General features: G+C 49.3%; 2 protein-coding genes across 2 annotated transcripts in view; one reads left to right on the forward strand and one right to left on the reverse strand.

Annotated features, from left to right (window-relative positions):
• Nucleotides 1-904: 904 nt before the first annotated feature.
• The window catches only part of SNX30 (sorting nexin family member 30), a gene marked incomplete at its 5' end in the record, with an annotated part of 105,319 nt that continues 89,148 nt past the window's right edge, over nucleotides 905-17,075 (reverse strand). Inside the window, 3 exons of the mRNA XM_082655848.1 lie at nucleotides 905-1,398; nucleotides 4,979-5,131; nucleotides 14,756-14,842. Coding sequence (XP_082511974.1) covers nucleotides 1,339-1,398; nucleotides 4,979-5,131; nucleotides 14,756-14,842 — 300 coding nt within the window. The 3' untranslated portion in view covers nucleotides 905-1,338. The remainder of the gene's footprint in view (nucleotides 1,399-4,978; nucleotides 5,132-14,755; nucleotides 14,843-17,075) is intronic.
• LOC309824329 (ubiquitin-like protein FUBI) lies at nucleotides 5,245-5,768 on the forward strand. Its single transcript, XM_082657149.1, is given in 2 exon segments — nucleotides 5,245-5,586; nucleotides 5,589-5,768. Coding segments are annotated over 2 exon segments (399 nt in total). The 5' UTR covers nucleotides 5,245-5,297; the 3' UTR covers nucleotides 5,699-5,768.

A 17,075-nucleotide genomic window follows, 5' to 3' on the forward strand; every position in this document is an offset into this window, starting at 1 on the left:
TTCATGAGGGGAAAAAAACAAGCTGGAAGAGAGATCCTCTTTGTCTGTCTGTTTTGTGTTGACACACTTGAAAAGGAAACCTGCTAATAGTTTGAAATGAAGACTTTAGATGCAGCCGTCCCCAGGAACGTGGCTGCAAACTGAGGAGGTTTCCGCTTAACCAGTAGCGAAGAGTTCGCTGTCACACTTGGCATCTTCGAGGCCCACCTGGATACAGACTCTTCTTCCTGACTAGGAAAGAGTAAGGTTAAAGCACTTCACGTAGAGCATTCAGACTGAGTTTACACATCTTGACTGTATCATAAGAATATGCCAGCCTCTCCCAAAAAGGATGCCCAAACATTCAGCCGACACAGCAGGAGACATTAAACTAGGAGTTTTTGGTGAGGTAAAGGCAAATTGCACAAAGCAGACATGGGAGGTGGCGCTTGGTATATGCCCGCTGACCTCAACACCTCGGAGCTACTCTGACTTCAAGACAACAGATGACCCCTAACAGGCCTAACTCTCTACCCTGATGACATTTAACAAGCAGAAGAACATCGAAGAACGTCACAGAGAAAAATGCACCTTTTTTTCATTTTACACAAAACAGTTTCCAATCTACTACATTTTAGTGTCAGAAACAAGTTCGGGGTGCACTGCCCCCTCAGCTTCCCAAGGCATCGCATAAAGGACAAGGATGCTAGCTTGCTTGCTCTAGCATGGACGCACCTAGACACTGATTAAACGGTCCTATGCGAACCGGAAACCATAACACAGGTGTCACTCATGACAGGCAGGCAGCAGGCCACACTCAGAGCTACACTGTACATTAAGGGCTTTCCACAGAGGCGCCGACACCTCCTTCTAGGCCAAGGCGAGTCGAGGCCCGTGGAGGTCGATTCCAGAGCCACTGTGCATCCACGGAAGGCAGGAGCTGCCTTCTGTCCATGCCTTCCTCACGGCCTTGCAAGGCAGGACCCGGGTTCTCTTCCACGGCAGGCAACTCTGCCGTCCCCAAAGAGGGGACTGTAACGAGATGTCAGAATGTCAGCTGAGGGCTGTCTTGTCCCTCAGTTTCAAATCCTCGTAGTGTCCCACCGAACAGGTTCCTTCACACCACGGAGGTATGCTTCTTCTGCTGAGAGATGATGACAGCCTTACAGACGCCACCAAGGAATAAATACTCACTGAAAACAACTGTCGGACAAAGGTGGGGGGGAAGGGAAAGAAATACACAAACGAGAGATGTTTCTGTGTTGTTTTCTTGGTGCTACCTCTCTAGCACTGCAGGGACATTCCGGTGTGGGCGCCATGCCCGGCATAGGTAGGAGAGTCTCTGTCCCAAGAAGGAGCTTACTTGGCCTCTTGCTTCTCCTGCAGTAGTGGGATAATCGACTCCCAAGCCATGAGGCACTGGAACGACAACACACACACACACAGAGCATCAGCGTGGAGTTTCAGATTTCAGGGTCAGCGTCTTCATTCTGCTTTGATCTATACCCTCACACTGTCAATCCTGCTGGGTCACCTTGGTCTAACGACACCTACATGTATTACGCAGAGCTAGCAGCAAGAAGGGAGGCCACAGGTATTTGACTACATCTCCCCCTGCCCCCATCTCTAAGAAAGACTGCAGCGTCTCTGTGAGGCCTAAATGCACTGTCCGTAAAGTTCCTATCAGTGAGTGGAAATGTATTCACTGAAAGAAATTCCTTCCATTCCAAAAGCAGGAGAGAGGGCAGGCTGCAAACCCTAGGCCCTAGGTTCTCAGCCAGGATGAAGACACTGCTCCAGGTGTGGGTGGCGCCTGCAGGAGTATGTAAATTGTCTTGGAACGGGCCAGCCACCTGACCCAGAGGGGGCGGAAAACCCGCTCTTCTTCAGCCACCTCAGATCTCCTTGTATGGGCCACTCCCGGATCTCCCATAAAGGAAAATGGGGAGAGGGAACTCTACTTGTTGAGTTTTATCATGTCCAGACCCTGTTATGTATTTTACATTCATTGTCACTAGTCCTCGGAACAACTCTAGCAAGTAGAATTATTATTTATTACACAAACACACATTTCACAGGTGGGGAAAATGAGACCCAGAGAGGTTAAAAAAAAACTTTCCCAAGACACACAGCTCATGAGCGGCAGAGCTCGTGATTCCAAAGTGGACGTTCTTTCCACTACACACGTGCCTTTCATTCCAGACCCTTCAGAAGAGCCAAGAACCTGGAAGATGCTGGCCCTCTCCTCTGAGAGCACGCTGCTCGGCAGAAATGACCTGCCCTTCGAGCAGTCTCTTGCATAAAGAGGAGAGAAGAACCACATAAGGCCTTTCTTAGGAGCAGCCCAAGGGTGAAGCAAGGCTTTGTGTTAAGTCATCTGGGGAGGAGACCTGAGGATGGGGGAGGAGAGACGCATCCCTAGATCAAGCCGGATGAAGGGAGTGGTGCAATAGCTCCTTGCTTCCTTCCTTGGTGACTCTGAGGTTGGAGAAGCAGCTGGACTCAGACCCTGCCCTACAGAAGGCAGCCCAGGAAAAAAAAAAAAAAAAAAGAAGGAAGCCCAGGGAGCCTCAAGGAGCTTGCTGTCAGCAAGAGACCCAGTGTGGGGTCCGTGGCATCCTGGGTCCTGTTCTCTCCCTCGGCCATCATCTCTGATCTGGAAGGTTCTTCTATGTCAATGATGGGAACCAAGGCCACACCAGCTTGCTTTTTCTTTCTTTTCTTTTTAGCATTTTTAAAACGTATTTTATTATACAACTATTACATGGAAACATTTTCATTGTAAAAAACTTCAAAAACTACAAAGGAAGCAAAAGGTCCCCTTGACCAGAGACCCAACTAAATACCAGCTTTCTTCACAAAGTTAACCACTGGACAAACACTCAAGCTTTTTCCCACCCCAGGACCCTTAAATATGTTGCTCCCTTTGCCTGGAATACTTGTTGTCTCCGAGACTCAGGTTAAATGTTACTTCCTCAGATTGGCCTTTCCTGCCCACTCTACCTGCCCCCTTCCATCCTGATCTGAATGATGCCCCCTAGTCTTTCCTCCCAGTTTCCTGTTCTTTTCTTGTAGGGCACGTATTTCTCTGAAAAGGTGGGATTCTTGGATTAACATCTATCCTCCACTAGACAGACGGCTCCTTAATGGCAGGAGTCCTGCCACTTTGTTTACCGATGTGTACCTGGTCCCTTGTACACAGACAGTACACAAAAAGCATCTGTGAAATATAAGTAGGAGCCAAGACGAGGCCCCAAGACAGTGGCCCTGTTTGCAGTATAGCGGCAAGATGTGGATAAAGGCCCTGGGTTTGAGTCCTGGGACGCGGGCCTTGGGAACACTGGAATTAATCACCAAGAGGAGGAATGAACATCCAACTGAGTCAGCACTGGTGCAGTGGGAAGCGGGGCTAGAGTGAGCGCACGAGGGAAGGAAGCACCATTCACTGAGTATCCACCATCTGCCAGGCACATTAGAGGTTCTCGGGTATCATTTCATTATTTCTTCACCATCATTCAATGGATAAGGATCACTCCCATCTTGCAGATGAAGAAACAAAGGCGCAGAGAGGCACCCTGTCTAAGAGCACAGTCAATAGAGGAATGAGGCCTTGGCTGCACACGGAATGATGTTTCCACCTTTGGGCAGTCAGGACTGTCCCCAAAGATCCGTGGTCTCTGTCCCCCTCACTGACCATGTGTGGTTAATTCTCAGACCTGTGGACCCGGAGAGCCAAGTCCGATCCTAGTTCAGTCATTCACAAGGTGAGTGACCTTGGGCAGAGTTTTAAAACCTTGCTGAGCTTCCATTTCTTCAGCTTTCAATTGAAAGCCCCTAAAACTCACTTCACAGTGTCATGATGGGGGTTAAATTTAAATTTAATGAGATCACATATGCAAAGCATTTGGCCCAGTGCCAATGCAGACACACGGTGGGGGTCCCATGAGAAAGGTACTGAGGAGAGGCGTACGCCACCTTCCCCCTTCCCTGTGAAACAGCCCTTACTAAGACCTGGCAAGTAAGGGCCATTCCATGACTTTCTTCCTTAACCCTCCTCCCGATCAAGATGCAGACACACTGCCTCTGCACAGCAGCCAGAACCAGCAAAGCTTTTGGAAAAAGACGGATTCTTCCAGCTTGAGATGACGACGTGTTTCTAGAATTGTGATGGGAGTAGCTGAGTTAATGCTTGTTCAGCTTGATTTTAAGTCTACAGGTTACTCGTTGAATTACCACTGGGCCATTCTTCGTCGATAACTTTAAGCTTTAAGGAATATGGGAATTCGTCAGCAGCAATGACCTAGGGTTGGACACGCTAGGAGCAAACGTTGAGGATACTCCGCTGCAGCCTGTTGACAGCTGCGTGTGTGTGAGGGTGGCGGGCAGGACGCCTACCTTAAAGTCCACAGCTTAAGGGGACTCAGCAAAAAAACTGTTTTTAAAAGTTTTCTTTTGTAATCCTACATCCCTTTGTTTTAGGTACTTAAAAACAGTACTTCAAAGTCTATTTTTAAAAAACAAACAGTATTTTGATAAGGGGTCTCTAGGCTTCACCAGATGACCAAAGGGACCCACAGCACAATGAAGGGAAGAACCCCTGTGTGAAGAACCACAGAACAGCTTAAAGGAACCCCGAAGCCTCTATCAACTGGGGACATCCCTGCGCTGTAGGCCTGACTGACTGGGAAGCAGCCGCTGGAAGGGCTAAAGGGCTTGGAGGATAAAACTGCTGCTTCCATCAGCAGGGTGTGCAAGTAAAACTCCTGTGGGCACCCAGGCCCCCCCCCCGCCCCACCCCCCGGCTTCCAAACCCAGCACCACATCTAGCACAGCAGGGTGAGGACACACAGGGGTTGCTAAGACTAAACACATAAATTAAGGGAAGGAGATGGGCCCGGCAGGACCCTTCTGGACTTCTGGCAGGCCCCGACCAGAGGCTCTGGCCATTAGAAACGCTTCCTCAAGGAGAAGACTGTCATCCTGTCAGCCTGCTCATTACCTTCTCATAATACTGGATGTTCTTGTCGGCCATTCCCATGAGCAGCTGCCGGAAGTCCTGCCTCTTGCTGTTCTGCCACCTCTCCATGTCGGCTTTCAGATCAGCATTGAAACACTCCATCCGATCCTGACATTTCTCCACATTTGCTGGTACCTGGAAGGGGGATGCATACACAGGAGTTCTGTATGTGTAACGGGTACCTCATGCCGCTATGCTCACACATTTGTGAGAGGCCAGATTACTGCCTTAAAATGCCACGGCTCTTTCTCGACTCCATCTTCGCGGTAGCGGCAGCGGTATCTGCGGTTCAGTCGCCAACATGCAGCTCTTTGTCCGTGCCCAGGAGCTACACACTCTCGAGGTGACCGGCCAGGAGACGGTCGCCCAGATCAAGGCTCATGTAGCCTCATTGGAGGGCATCGCTCCAGAAGATCAAGTGCTGCTCATGGCAGGCACGCCCCTAGAGGATGAGGCTACCCTGGGCCAGTGTGCGGTGGAGGCTCTGAGCACTCTGGAAGTAGCCGGCCGCGTGCTTGGAGGTAAAGTCCATGGTTCCCTGGCCCGAGCTGGGAAAGTAAGAGGTCAGGCACCAAAGGTGGGCAAACAAGAGAAAAGAAGACGAAGACGGACCGGGCCAAGAGGCGTATGCAGTACAACCGGCGCTTTGTCAATGTTGTGCCTACCTCTGGCAAGAAGAAGGGCCCCAATGCCAACTCTTAAGTCCGTTGTCATCTTGGCTTTCTCTAATAAAGTCACTTAGCCCGATAAAAAAAAAAAAAAAGAAAGAAAATGCCATGAACACACTCCCTCCTCTGGAGGCATTTATTTGTAGGCACAGCCTTGGGTTTCCAGATGTTAGAAAGAATTCTGAAAAGTGCTATCCTGACCCAAATTTTTAAACCCATCCAAGCCAAACAGTGACTTGTGGGGGAAACACCTGCCTGTTTACAAACAGGAAGAAGAAACGCTGTGATTCAGAGTCATATGTCTTTGGCCCCTTTTAGGACTCACCCATCCAAAAATGAAAATGTGTGCAGATTTTGCAAGTGTACAGCAGTAGCTGGTATTGCGCTGCTATTCTCCTAGGCCCCATATTGAAACTAGAAAAGAGGGTTTTCCATATAACATGAACTGTTCCATTAACCGTGACGTTTTGGTGATGCCTCTCTCCATTAACCAGAGAATGCACTGCAATAAGACTACTGGCCCACTTTATAAATCAACTGGAGACTTGTCCACGCAATCCCCAGACAGCAGATAACCAAAAATAAAGAACTAAAATTGGGTAAGTCTGGGGAAATGGAAAGAAAGGTGTTTATGCATGTCAAAACCCGTGAAATACAAAGAAGAAATATACAGCAGGCTATTCCTAGTATTTCTTAAGGAAGTTTAGAAGGCTTTCTCAAAATGGAACTAAGTCCCCTGAATTTCACAACTTTCACTTTGCTTTGGTGAGTTTCATCCATCCTACACAGCTAGAAAGAAAATACCCAATATTATAAGAAGGTAATGGGAAATGATCACCCTGGTACCCAAAGCACAAAGCTGGCTTCTCTCCTAACACAGGAGCTCCACTGGACTTTGATGGTGCGTGGGAGGAGGGGGGCGGCCAACATGCCCAAAGCTGGGTCACACACCCACCTGCCAAATGCTTTCCCAAAACAAGTGAGGCCTTGTACATTTTGTGTGCTGGGGCCTCTGATCCCAAATGTAACCATCAAGGTCAATCTCTACCAACCAGGGAAGTTTTATACCCAGACCTTATGGGCAGGAGCTGACCCAGAAACACCTCAGGCAAGGCCAAGCCTGAGGGAGCCAACGCCTTCAGGGCTTCCAAAGTGCTGAGGGCACTTAGCCGTCTGCCACCTAGACCATTTGGCCATGGCTGCAGTACACAGGAGCAGGGAAAGTGGAGCCGCCTAGGTGAGGGGATTCAAATGTGCCTGGCACAGGCACTAAACTTGGGAGAGACAAGGATGAGTCAGAGAGGAAGGTATACAGTCAGGCATCCTGAGAGACTTAAAAGCAAGGAACTTTGGGGAATTCCCTGGCGTCCAGTGGTTAGGACTCGGTGCTTTCACTGCCATGGGCCCAGATTCTATCCCTGGTTGGGGAACTAAGATCCCACAAGCCGCTCAGCATGGCCGGAAAAAAACCCCACAAAAACCAATAACAAGGAACCTGTTTTTTGGGGGTGGGGGTAGGGGAGCGTTCTCCAAAGCACTTAAACTTCCGGAAGAAAGTTTTAAAAGGACTCGATTTTCCCTCCTGATCTAGGACTGAAGTCACTTTGCCTTTCCCTGCTGATTGACCTGTTACTGTTGGCCACCTTGAGGGAAACCAAAGTGTAAACAAGAGTGCCCTGGCTTTGCCTCTCCAGAGCCATTCCCTGACAAACATCCCAGGAACCAGCCTCAACAGGCACCCAGCGAACCAGTCTCTGGGCTGACCTCCCTTCCCTCCCCGCAGGCACAGGCCAGTTCCCTTATTCCTCTCCTGGCCACTGCTCATTTTAGCATCTGGGGAAAAGTGCCCACGATCAACTTCCTGTTTAGTTAACTACTGCAGCAAGGAGGAAAGCAAAGCTCTGAGAGGAAAACCTCCTGGGACACGGTGAGAAGAGAGGAGCTAGGCTCTCTGATTCCAAGGAGTGCTCACCTAGCAAAGATTCCTGGGTCTGGTCTGGGCATGGAAACTCCGGACTGCATGACTGCCTGAGCCTCGATGTGGGAAGTATTTTTTAGCTTATCATTTTCCCTACACACTCCACGCTGGGTACAGAGGGCAAGTGCTCAGGTCTCAGCAGGCGAATCTTATCTCAAGTCACCCAGTCTAGTTGGGAAGAAAATGAACATGGCTGGACACTGTGGGGAGATGTTTCGAGCGCTTTCACTTCACTCGGAGCCTGTGATACGCACACTGTGAGGAGCAGCTGGAGGCTGAGGACAGCCTGGATGGGGGAGCCGGCTTCCCTGAAGAGGCGACTCTTCAAAGATGATGGAAGTGGGGCCTGTGACTCCAGAGGGATGGTACATGCAGTGACAGAGATGAGACAACACCTGGACCCACCTCAGGAACAGCCAGCTCACAGGCCACAGAGCCCTCAAAGGCAGAGAGACAGAGAGAGCCCCAGCTGGCGGGGAGCAGATGAGAAACCTGGGGCTCTTCCTGAAGGCCAGGGGTTCTGAGGCGTCCTTTTTGGAAAATAGAAACGCCTTGTGCTTCCTCTTACTATAGAGACAGTTCTAGAGCCAGACTTCCAGGCTGTGAATACTGCATCTACCACTTCCTAGATGGGTGACGTTGGGCCTCTCCACGCCTCAGTTTCCTTTTCTGGGTGATACCCTCCACCTTATAAGGTTGGAATGAGGTTAGATGAGGCAGTACATGCATAAAACTCCTGGTACCTGGCATGTGTTAAGCGCCGAACCAATTATTTGTTAGTTCTGATCAGTATCAATACTGTAAAGCGCTGTTCACAAAAAATAATCTATCATTTGCATAACCCCTCAAGTCAAGAATATTTTACTGAACTTTATTCCATGTCACATCAAAAGGTTTCTTTTTTATTTTCCAAATATAAAATATTATAATACGACTAAACATGTTCTTTCGAACTTCATGCCACCCTTCACCCATGCTACCTCACCCCAAGATTTCATCAGAGATGAGAGATGAGTCAACACCAAACTATACTGGCCTGTGATGACCCTCAGTACCCTGGAGCCAGGGTGATGGCTGAAATACCAGAAGGGACAGATCAGACCAACCTGGTGGAGACAGAACTGACAGATTTGGCAACCAACAGCACACAAGAAATAAAACATAGGAAGTCAGAGAGGAGACTAAAGTTTGGGTGGCAGTAGTCCACCATATGGCTCACGGTAAAGGACAGGTCCACAGACCAGATAAAGGAGGTAGCTGCAGCCATGGGAAGGGTGAGACCTCCCTCCACAAGAGGGGGCTGAGACAACTCAATAACAAAAACAAAGAACCCATTTTAAGATGAGTAAAGGTCTCCAACAGACATTTCTCCCAAGAAGTTATATAAATCGCCAACAAGCACATGAAAAGATGCTCCCATCACAAATCCTTAGGGGAATGCAAATCAAAACCACCTCACGTCCATTAGGACGGCTACTGTTAACAAACCAACCAACCAGAAAATACAAGGAATGGCAAGGATGGAGAAAATTGGAACCTTTGCACATGTGGAAGAGAGTATGGCAGTTCAACAAAAAATTAAAAGTAGAATTACCGTATGATCCAGCAATTCCACTTCTAGGTATATACCCAAAAGACTGAAAGCAGGGCCTCAAAGAGATATCTGTACACCCATGTTCCCTGCAGCATTATTCGCAAAAGACATAAGATGGAAGCTACTAAAGTGTTCGTCCACAGATGAATGGATAAATAAAATGCGATATACACCTACAATGTAATATCATTCAGCCTTAAAGAGGAAGAAAATTCTGACACCTGCTACGACATGGATGAACCTTGAGGGCATTGTGCTAAGTGAAACAATCCAGTCACAAAAAAACAAATACTACTTCATTATAACTGCCTATAAGCGATACCCAGAGTAGTCAAATTCATAGAAACAGAAAGTAGGAGAATGGTGGTTGCCAGGGACCAGAGGGAGGGGAAACAGGGCTTTGTTGTTCAATGAATATGGAGTTTCAGTTCCATAAGATGAAAGGAATTCTAGAGACTGGTTGCAACAATAATGTGAATTTACTATAACACTACTGAACTGCACAGTTAATAATGGTTAGGATGGTAAATTTTACGTTTTGTGTATTCTGCCATGATTAAAAATTTTTTTTAATATATGGGGGAATAAAAGAGGGGGCTAAGGAGGGGAGAGCCAAAGGGTAGAAAAACTCATGGAAAAGCCTACATGTGTAGGCTTAATAAAGGAGTCAGCAAAAGTTACTAAGAAATATGGGCACAGAAGCAGGAAGTGAGTCAGAGACAGCAGAGCCATAGAAGCACAAGGGTGGAGGAGGTTAGAAGAGGGAGGAGATGGGAGGGCTTAAAAAGAAGAGAATAAGAGAGATTGCGTGAGCTGCCTGAAGTGACCAGCTGCTGAAGTTGCCCAACTCTGCGGAGAGGAGGGCTGCTGGCAGCAGGTGCTTGGGCTTGCACTCCTCTCACTTTTGTTTCTTTCTGGATGGTGTCTTTGTGACAATCGATTCACTGACTAGTAACACCCTGCATTCCTTCCTAACTCAATGTTCTGATTTTTTGACTGAGGTACTGTTATCGAGTTATGCTACCTTGTACCTGGAGCAGGTAGAGATGGGAATAGCCGATGCTAACGGTCAGGTGTTGCTGATCACAAGATACCAAGAAGGGAAAAGAATCTCCAGACAAGACCTCAAAACACAATAATTTCTAAACAGAGGACAACACTGCATTCTTCACATTGGTTCCCCTACCCCTCGTGAGAAGTTCCATTACAGAATATTGGTTGTGGAGCAATGGGAGAAGGGTAACACGGGATGAGATTCAGCACGTGTGTGCTGGAGAGCAGGGTGGTAATGTGAATTCACTCAACATTCACTGAAAAATGTATTAATGAACTCTTTCCACGTGCCAGGCATCTCTCAGCCCTACGATATGAATCTCTACCTAAGTATCCTTCTTGGAGCTAGGCTGGAGGCATCACATTATCTGCTCCCATGAGGGCAGTAGGTTAATAAAGTCCCCAAAGATTATATAAGGCAGACATGATCCCAGTATTGGGGGAGAGGTGCCAGGACCAATGACAGAACCAATTCAAGACGGTTGTCTTCTCGGCTATATGCCACTAAGTGAAAAGCAGGGCACAGCTTCCTAACTGGTGCTGTGTGAACGACAGCAATATTATCCCCCCAGCCCTCTGCGAAGCCAGAGTTCCAGGCTGGTCACCTCCAGTTTCAAGCAACCTGGTCTTTGATCTCAGTGCGCCATACAACTATTTTCATTTTCTATGGGAGCTGTGAGATGAAGAGAAGTTGAGGAAGCACTGAGGCAGGGTAAAGATTGAGAAGAGGCTACTGAATTTGGCACATAGGAAGTCATTGGTGCCCTGAAAGAATGCTTTGAAAAAAAAATACATAAAAAGAAACAAGCTTCAGAGAATGGCAGCTGAGGAGGGAAAAGTGAGCGCCCAAGTGGAGAGCAGGTGCAATGAGAACAGGAGCCACGAGCTCCCCAACACCCGCTGAATGGACTAGCAGACACGGACGGAAGAGCCAGCGGCAGGCCCAGGTTCTCTGCCCAGTCCCTCTAGCATCAGCCGTGCATCTTACAAAAGCCGGAAGCCTCACCCCTCAGTGAAGCAAAGATTGCTGGGAGCCCTTGTGGTGGGGATAAAGGGCTCCCACTTTGGAACCAGACACATCCGTGGCCCAATTCCAGCTCCACCGTGTGTGAGCATTGGCGTGTAAGTCATATAACTCCCCTGAGCGCTGGTTCCTCATCTTACAGATGAGGAACCGCATTGACAGAGGCTGTTATAGGAATCCAGTAAGGGAGGTGACAGAGTCCTGCCCTTCTGTGGCCGATGAGTCTGCTTTCCTAAGCTAGGCTGAGATCACAGCCGCCGTGGACAGGACTGGGAATTATCAGGTGTGTGTCTCCTCACTTGTCGAAAGTATCTGGAAACAACAGATACCCCTGCAAAACTCTCAGGTCTGCCGAAGCTCCGTATTAACGAGTCTCCCTGTTCCTATCTGCTACTTCACAGCTGGAGTTCTTGCTCTCTGCCACATCCTCCCCATTCCAGAATGTGCACCATTCTGGTGATTCTAAGAGACTCTGAAGGTCCACAGCCTTCAGGAGGCCTGTCCCACTGACCGCAGGTGCTCCTTCCTCTCCTCACCTGCTCTCACCCCGAGGAGCGGCACTTCAGCCCCTCTCGCGGTCCGCTCCGCCCGGCCCCGCACCACACCACCTCAGCTCCACGATGACGCTGCCCACTCCCAGCAGCCTCTTCACCTGGCCCGTAGCCAGTACAAGCTACCAGTGGGTCAGGGCCTGAAATACTCCCTCTCTTTCTTTCTTTTTTAACCTTGTATGAAGCATTCTCTCCTAGCATCCCTTCTTCTTTTATTTTTTGAACCAGCAACCTGTGAATATATTAGCATTTGAAAAGAGTCAAATGCAGAATAAAATGTGCAGGTTCCCCATGGTTTACCCTCCTATGAGTCCACAACAGACTGTGCATGCTTCCCGTCCAGTTTTAAATGCCATCCCTCAGTCCCCCTGTGTTTCTAGTAATAGCTTTGTCTCAAGCTTCTAAGGAGGGGCAAATTCTCAGATTTCCCCCAGTCTGTGGTCCTGACAGATGCAGCAGAAGGCAGCCAGCCGCCCCCCCACCCCCAGCTGAGTGCCTGTGATTTCTCCAACCTCAAAATTAAAGTGAGGAAGGCCAAGCCTGCAAAAGCAAAGCTCCATCTTCCTGAGAATAAGCCACCTCGGGGTCTGCTGAGTATCGTCAGCCTAAAAACAAAGCAAAACTTCAAATTCTGCGACACAAACGTTTCCCCTCAGCTCTAGCGGCCTCACCGCTGCCTGCCCTCAGTACACGCCGAGAAGCTGCAGCCACGGGGCCCTCCGTCCGGCAGCTGGAGCCACGGGGCTCAGTCCTCTGTCCTCAGATGTCCACTCCAGTGTGAAATCCCGGTGAGGGACACGGAGACCCAAGAGGCCATTTCCTTCTTCTGGGTTACAGAGAAGTGACCTCTCCATGGCTTCACAGAAAATCAACTTTCCCTCACTCCTCAGAGCAACGTTTCAAGATTTCACCTCAAAACAGAATCAGCCCCAAGATTCCCTCAGATCTTCTGTTAACATGCCCAGACCCGGCGCCTCCCTGTGAAAACTCTCCATCTTTCAGTGGGAATCTGGAAAGTGAAGCTCAAAACATAAAACGATAAACAAAGCACAGAAAAATCTTAAGCTACTCATTTCCTACAACAGGTCTCTCCCTGCTGATGGGTGGTCAGGGAGGAAAGACGCTCAGGAGGCGTGGAGAAGCAGGGGACACTTTGGGACACAAGGAAACGATGCCCCCAACAGTGCAGTGAGAAAAAACATTTTTAATAATTAAGAAAAAAAAAGTGGCAACAAACCCAGAAAATGAAGCTCTCATTCAGCAGTCCTACTAGAGGCAACAGGAGCTAGTTTGGAAAACAGAGGATCTACCAATGAAGCACCTGTTACTACATCAGACACTGGGCTGATTTTTCCACCTTCACAGCAATCACATGTACGCATCCCACAAAGGCTAATGAGCAAACCAGTCCAAGCTGGGGGACAGAGCTGGGATTCAAACCCAGGGCCATGTGATTCTAAGTCCTGTGCTCTGTCTACCAAACCATGGTTGACTTGGACAGGCTGCCAACTGAGCCCTCCTTTGCCCAGCAAAGTAGTGGCTGCCCCAGACCCTAAACTGGAGACACAATTTCTGCTGCCCCCACCATTGGATCCCACTCACGGGTACATGGTCGGGACAGCCCGTTTTGTTCAGTATCACCACTGCTAAATCAGTAGCCAAGTTCACTCTGGTGTGGCTCCCACGAGAGAGAAGGAAGACAAACTCCGCCTCCCCACGGTGTGCTGAGAGGGCATAGGTGTGTTTGGGACCTACTGGTTGGTCTCCTTGGCTAGAAAGAAACCCTTCCCCATCTCGTAAGGACTCCTGTGGCCACGAGGATGAGTCGTATGGATAAGTGATGCTCCAGGGAGGTGAGAACAGCAGCAGCAGGAAGATTTCAACACTCCCTGGGAGGAGAAGGGAAGTCACCCAGGCCAGCAAGAAGGGTAGAGCACGAGGTGGCAGCTCTCCCAGGTGGAACACGTGAGCCAGAAACAGCTGTTTCCTCTGCTCTGTCTGCTCCAGAGTGGGTGTGACCTGCAGGCAGCCAGCAATCCAGGGCACAGTCAACATTTAATTCGGCCTATTACTCATAACCTTTAGCTCCTGTCTTTGGAAAGGAACTGTCCCCAGTAGGGCTGAACATTACTAAATGCCAAAACCAGCCTCTGACAAAGCTTGCATTCGGTGCTGAGCAGGTACGAATGCTGACAGAACTATTTAAGTGACATCATTTAAATACAGGACCTTCAGCTTCCAAACTAGGCTAGTGGCAGAACTTGCTGTCTTTCCTTCCCTCCCTAGCCAGGAAGAGTGACTTCTATACTTATATTTAGAAGCTAAATTGTTAAGAGTGAACTTTTTAAATACAGCATTCCACGTCATCCCTTTAAGTGACACTGAGACGTGGGCTCAGCAGGCCGTGTTCCACAATATCAGAGGGACAGCTAGGAATTAGTCGGCGGGACGGGCTGCTGAAGACAGAGGGCAGCTGTGCACACAGTGCTGTAAAAGTGCTCACTCTCAGCTTCTGTGCTTTTCTCCTCCTGGGTTGGTTACAGTTTGTGGACCAGTCCACAAATCACACTTCTGAGAACACTGATCTAGACTGTTCTTCCCCAGTCTCCTCAGCCCCATTTCATAGACAGGAACTGCCTATAAATGGCAGAGCTGGAAACCTTAAATAAAAAAAAAAAAAAAAAAAAAACAGGAAACAGCAGGAGAGTCAACCGCCAACGTACGTTAGACATAAAAGGGAGCAAAAAGAGGAAAAGAACAGCATCAACCCAGCTAGCACTGACCATCTTGGTCATATGGATCTAGGGACACGAATTCGCTCGTCATCCGGGGGGCATCACTGCTGGAAGCCCGGAGCAGCCCGCCCGCCCACCCCGGGCGGTTCCCCTGACCTTGGGCCGCTCTTCCTTCCTCAGAGCCACAGCTTCCAGTTTGGCTTCGTACTCGGCTTGCACTTGGTCCCTTTTCTTCAGCACGCTCTGTGGGAGGGAGAAAGGGCAGCGTGAACACAGCTGTTGCTTCTGTACCCCGTTCCTCCTTGAATCATGGCCCCAGCCAGCCAAGTGCTCCTAGGACGGTCTGGCTGCAGCATGACACAGGCTCTGGAGGCAGCAGGGGTGGAGGAGGGAGAGAGGGAGAACCGTGCTCAGAGACGGAGCTTTCTAGCACGGTAACTCAGCCTGACGCTGAAAGCGACAGAGGCCTGGGAAAGGGCGAGGTAGGGGGAGCGGTGCCCACCAGCAGGCATGCGCACAGGGAGAACTCAGCTGTGCCAAGACGTGGAGCCTGGCAGGTGACAAGGCGGGACGTTCTCTGAACCGTTAATGAGAAAGTCTAAGTCACGAGAGTTCTTGTCTCTTTAATTCACTGAGTTGACCCCTGGTGGACTGATTTGCTCATTGATCATTATTAGCCACTTATCTGTCCTCCACTCTGGGCCAGTTATGCAAAGAGCAAAGAGATACAGCTCGTATTTGAGGGGTTCCAGCTAAGGGAGAGGTTCAGACACGGCAGGAGGCTGCTTGTGCTCGAAGAGCCACGGACGAGGCCAGAAGCCCTGCAACCATGCGGCGAGCCCGCCAGAGTGAGCGGTGATGGGAGCCAGGCTGGGTGGAACAAGGCGGAGGCAAGCCAGGCACCCAGAATGCAAAATTTAAGGAGACCCTCAGTCTTGGGCCCTGTGCAAGTTCAAGGTTGGCACCTGAGCGTGTTTCCCTAAATCTGTGCCCTGGGCGCCTCCCTCGCCTCATCTGCTCCTGGCTCTGCCGCTAAGACCTCACCAGATACAACAGAAAAGGATCGGTTTCATCCCAGGGTTTCTTTTTTCTTCTTTTAGTAGAACCACAAATGACAAATGAAGAGTAATAAGAACTTTCTTTACCACTAACTCAGAAGACACAAACTGCTGTGAGAGCTTCGAATCTCACGCTCTCTGGCAGAGCATGGAGTCCGGGCAGGAAGGAGCCATTCCTTGGCTAAAGAAGTAGACACCCTGTGTCCCTAGCACGTGCTAAAAGGTGATGAGTGACTGAATCACTGACAACGCTCTGATGCTTCTAATGGAAGGCGTCAGCATGGGGAACCTCAAGTCTCCCCTAAGTAAGTATTTACTTGGAAAAGTGTTTCACCACTAGAAGAACGTGAAGTAAAACTTGCAATAGCTTCCCTTTTCATTGCTTGTCACTCAGCATTCTCTTCGGCGCTCTGAAGTTACCTCCCCACACTCATCAGCCTCTGAGCAGGAACACTGATGGTGCTGTTCATAGAACCTTGTGTTGTGATGGAAACGTTCCATGATCTGCACTATCCAGTACAGCGGCTGCTCGTCCCACGTGCTGACTGAGCTCTTGAAATGTGGCTGGTGTGACTGAGGAACTGGATTTAAATTTTTATTAATTTTACCTGATTTGATTAAACTGAAATAACAGGACTTCCCTGGTGGTCCAGTGGTTAAGAATCTGCCTTCCAATGCAGCAGATGTGGGTTCGATCCCCGGTCGGGGAACTAAGATCCCACAGGCCGCGGGGCAACTAAGCCCACACGCCACAACTCCTGAGCACGTGAGCCACAATGAGTGAGGCTGCATGCTGCAACTACCGAGCCCGTGTGCTCTGGAACCTGTGCGCCACAACTACAGAGCCCGCACGCTCTGGAGCCTGCATGCCACAACTAGAGAGAAGCCCGCACACCACAACTAAGACCCGACACAGCCAAAAATAAAATTAAATAAATAAATAAATATTTAACTGAAATAGCCACCCATGGCAAGGGGCTGCCATACTGAACAGAACAAATCAATAAAGTAAAAAAACAGAACAAAAAAACAGGGGTCCTTTCTGGATTTCACAGAGCCGAAAGCATTCTAAATCTACTGGTCTGGTATCAGCACTAGCTGCTCTCCATGGAGACACAAATATGGTTCCCTCGGGGCCAGGGGCAGGGGCACCTAGAACCCATGCCAGGGACTCCCTTCACAGGACGCCTCACATCTTACTGGGAAAAGCGCACATCCAGGCTAGGAACAGGGTTCCAGGAACTAGGGTGAGTTGTTCCAGTGACACACCCCTGTCAGTGTGGCAAGAACCTCACAACCAAAGCTAGAAATGCTCTTAAAACAATACCTTGGGACACAGCACAGCTGTGTGTTTTGTGCTCTCTGCTGTATCCCCAGCACTTGGGTAAGTGAACGAAGGAATGTTAAGGCAGGGCAGA

This window comes from Grampus griseus, assembly GCF_964374135.1.
Source record: "Grampus griseus genome assembly, chromosome: 6".
Classification (NCBI taxonomy): Eukaryota; Metazoa; Chordata; class Mammalia; order Artiodactyla; family Delphinidae; genus Grampus; species Grampus griseus.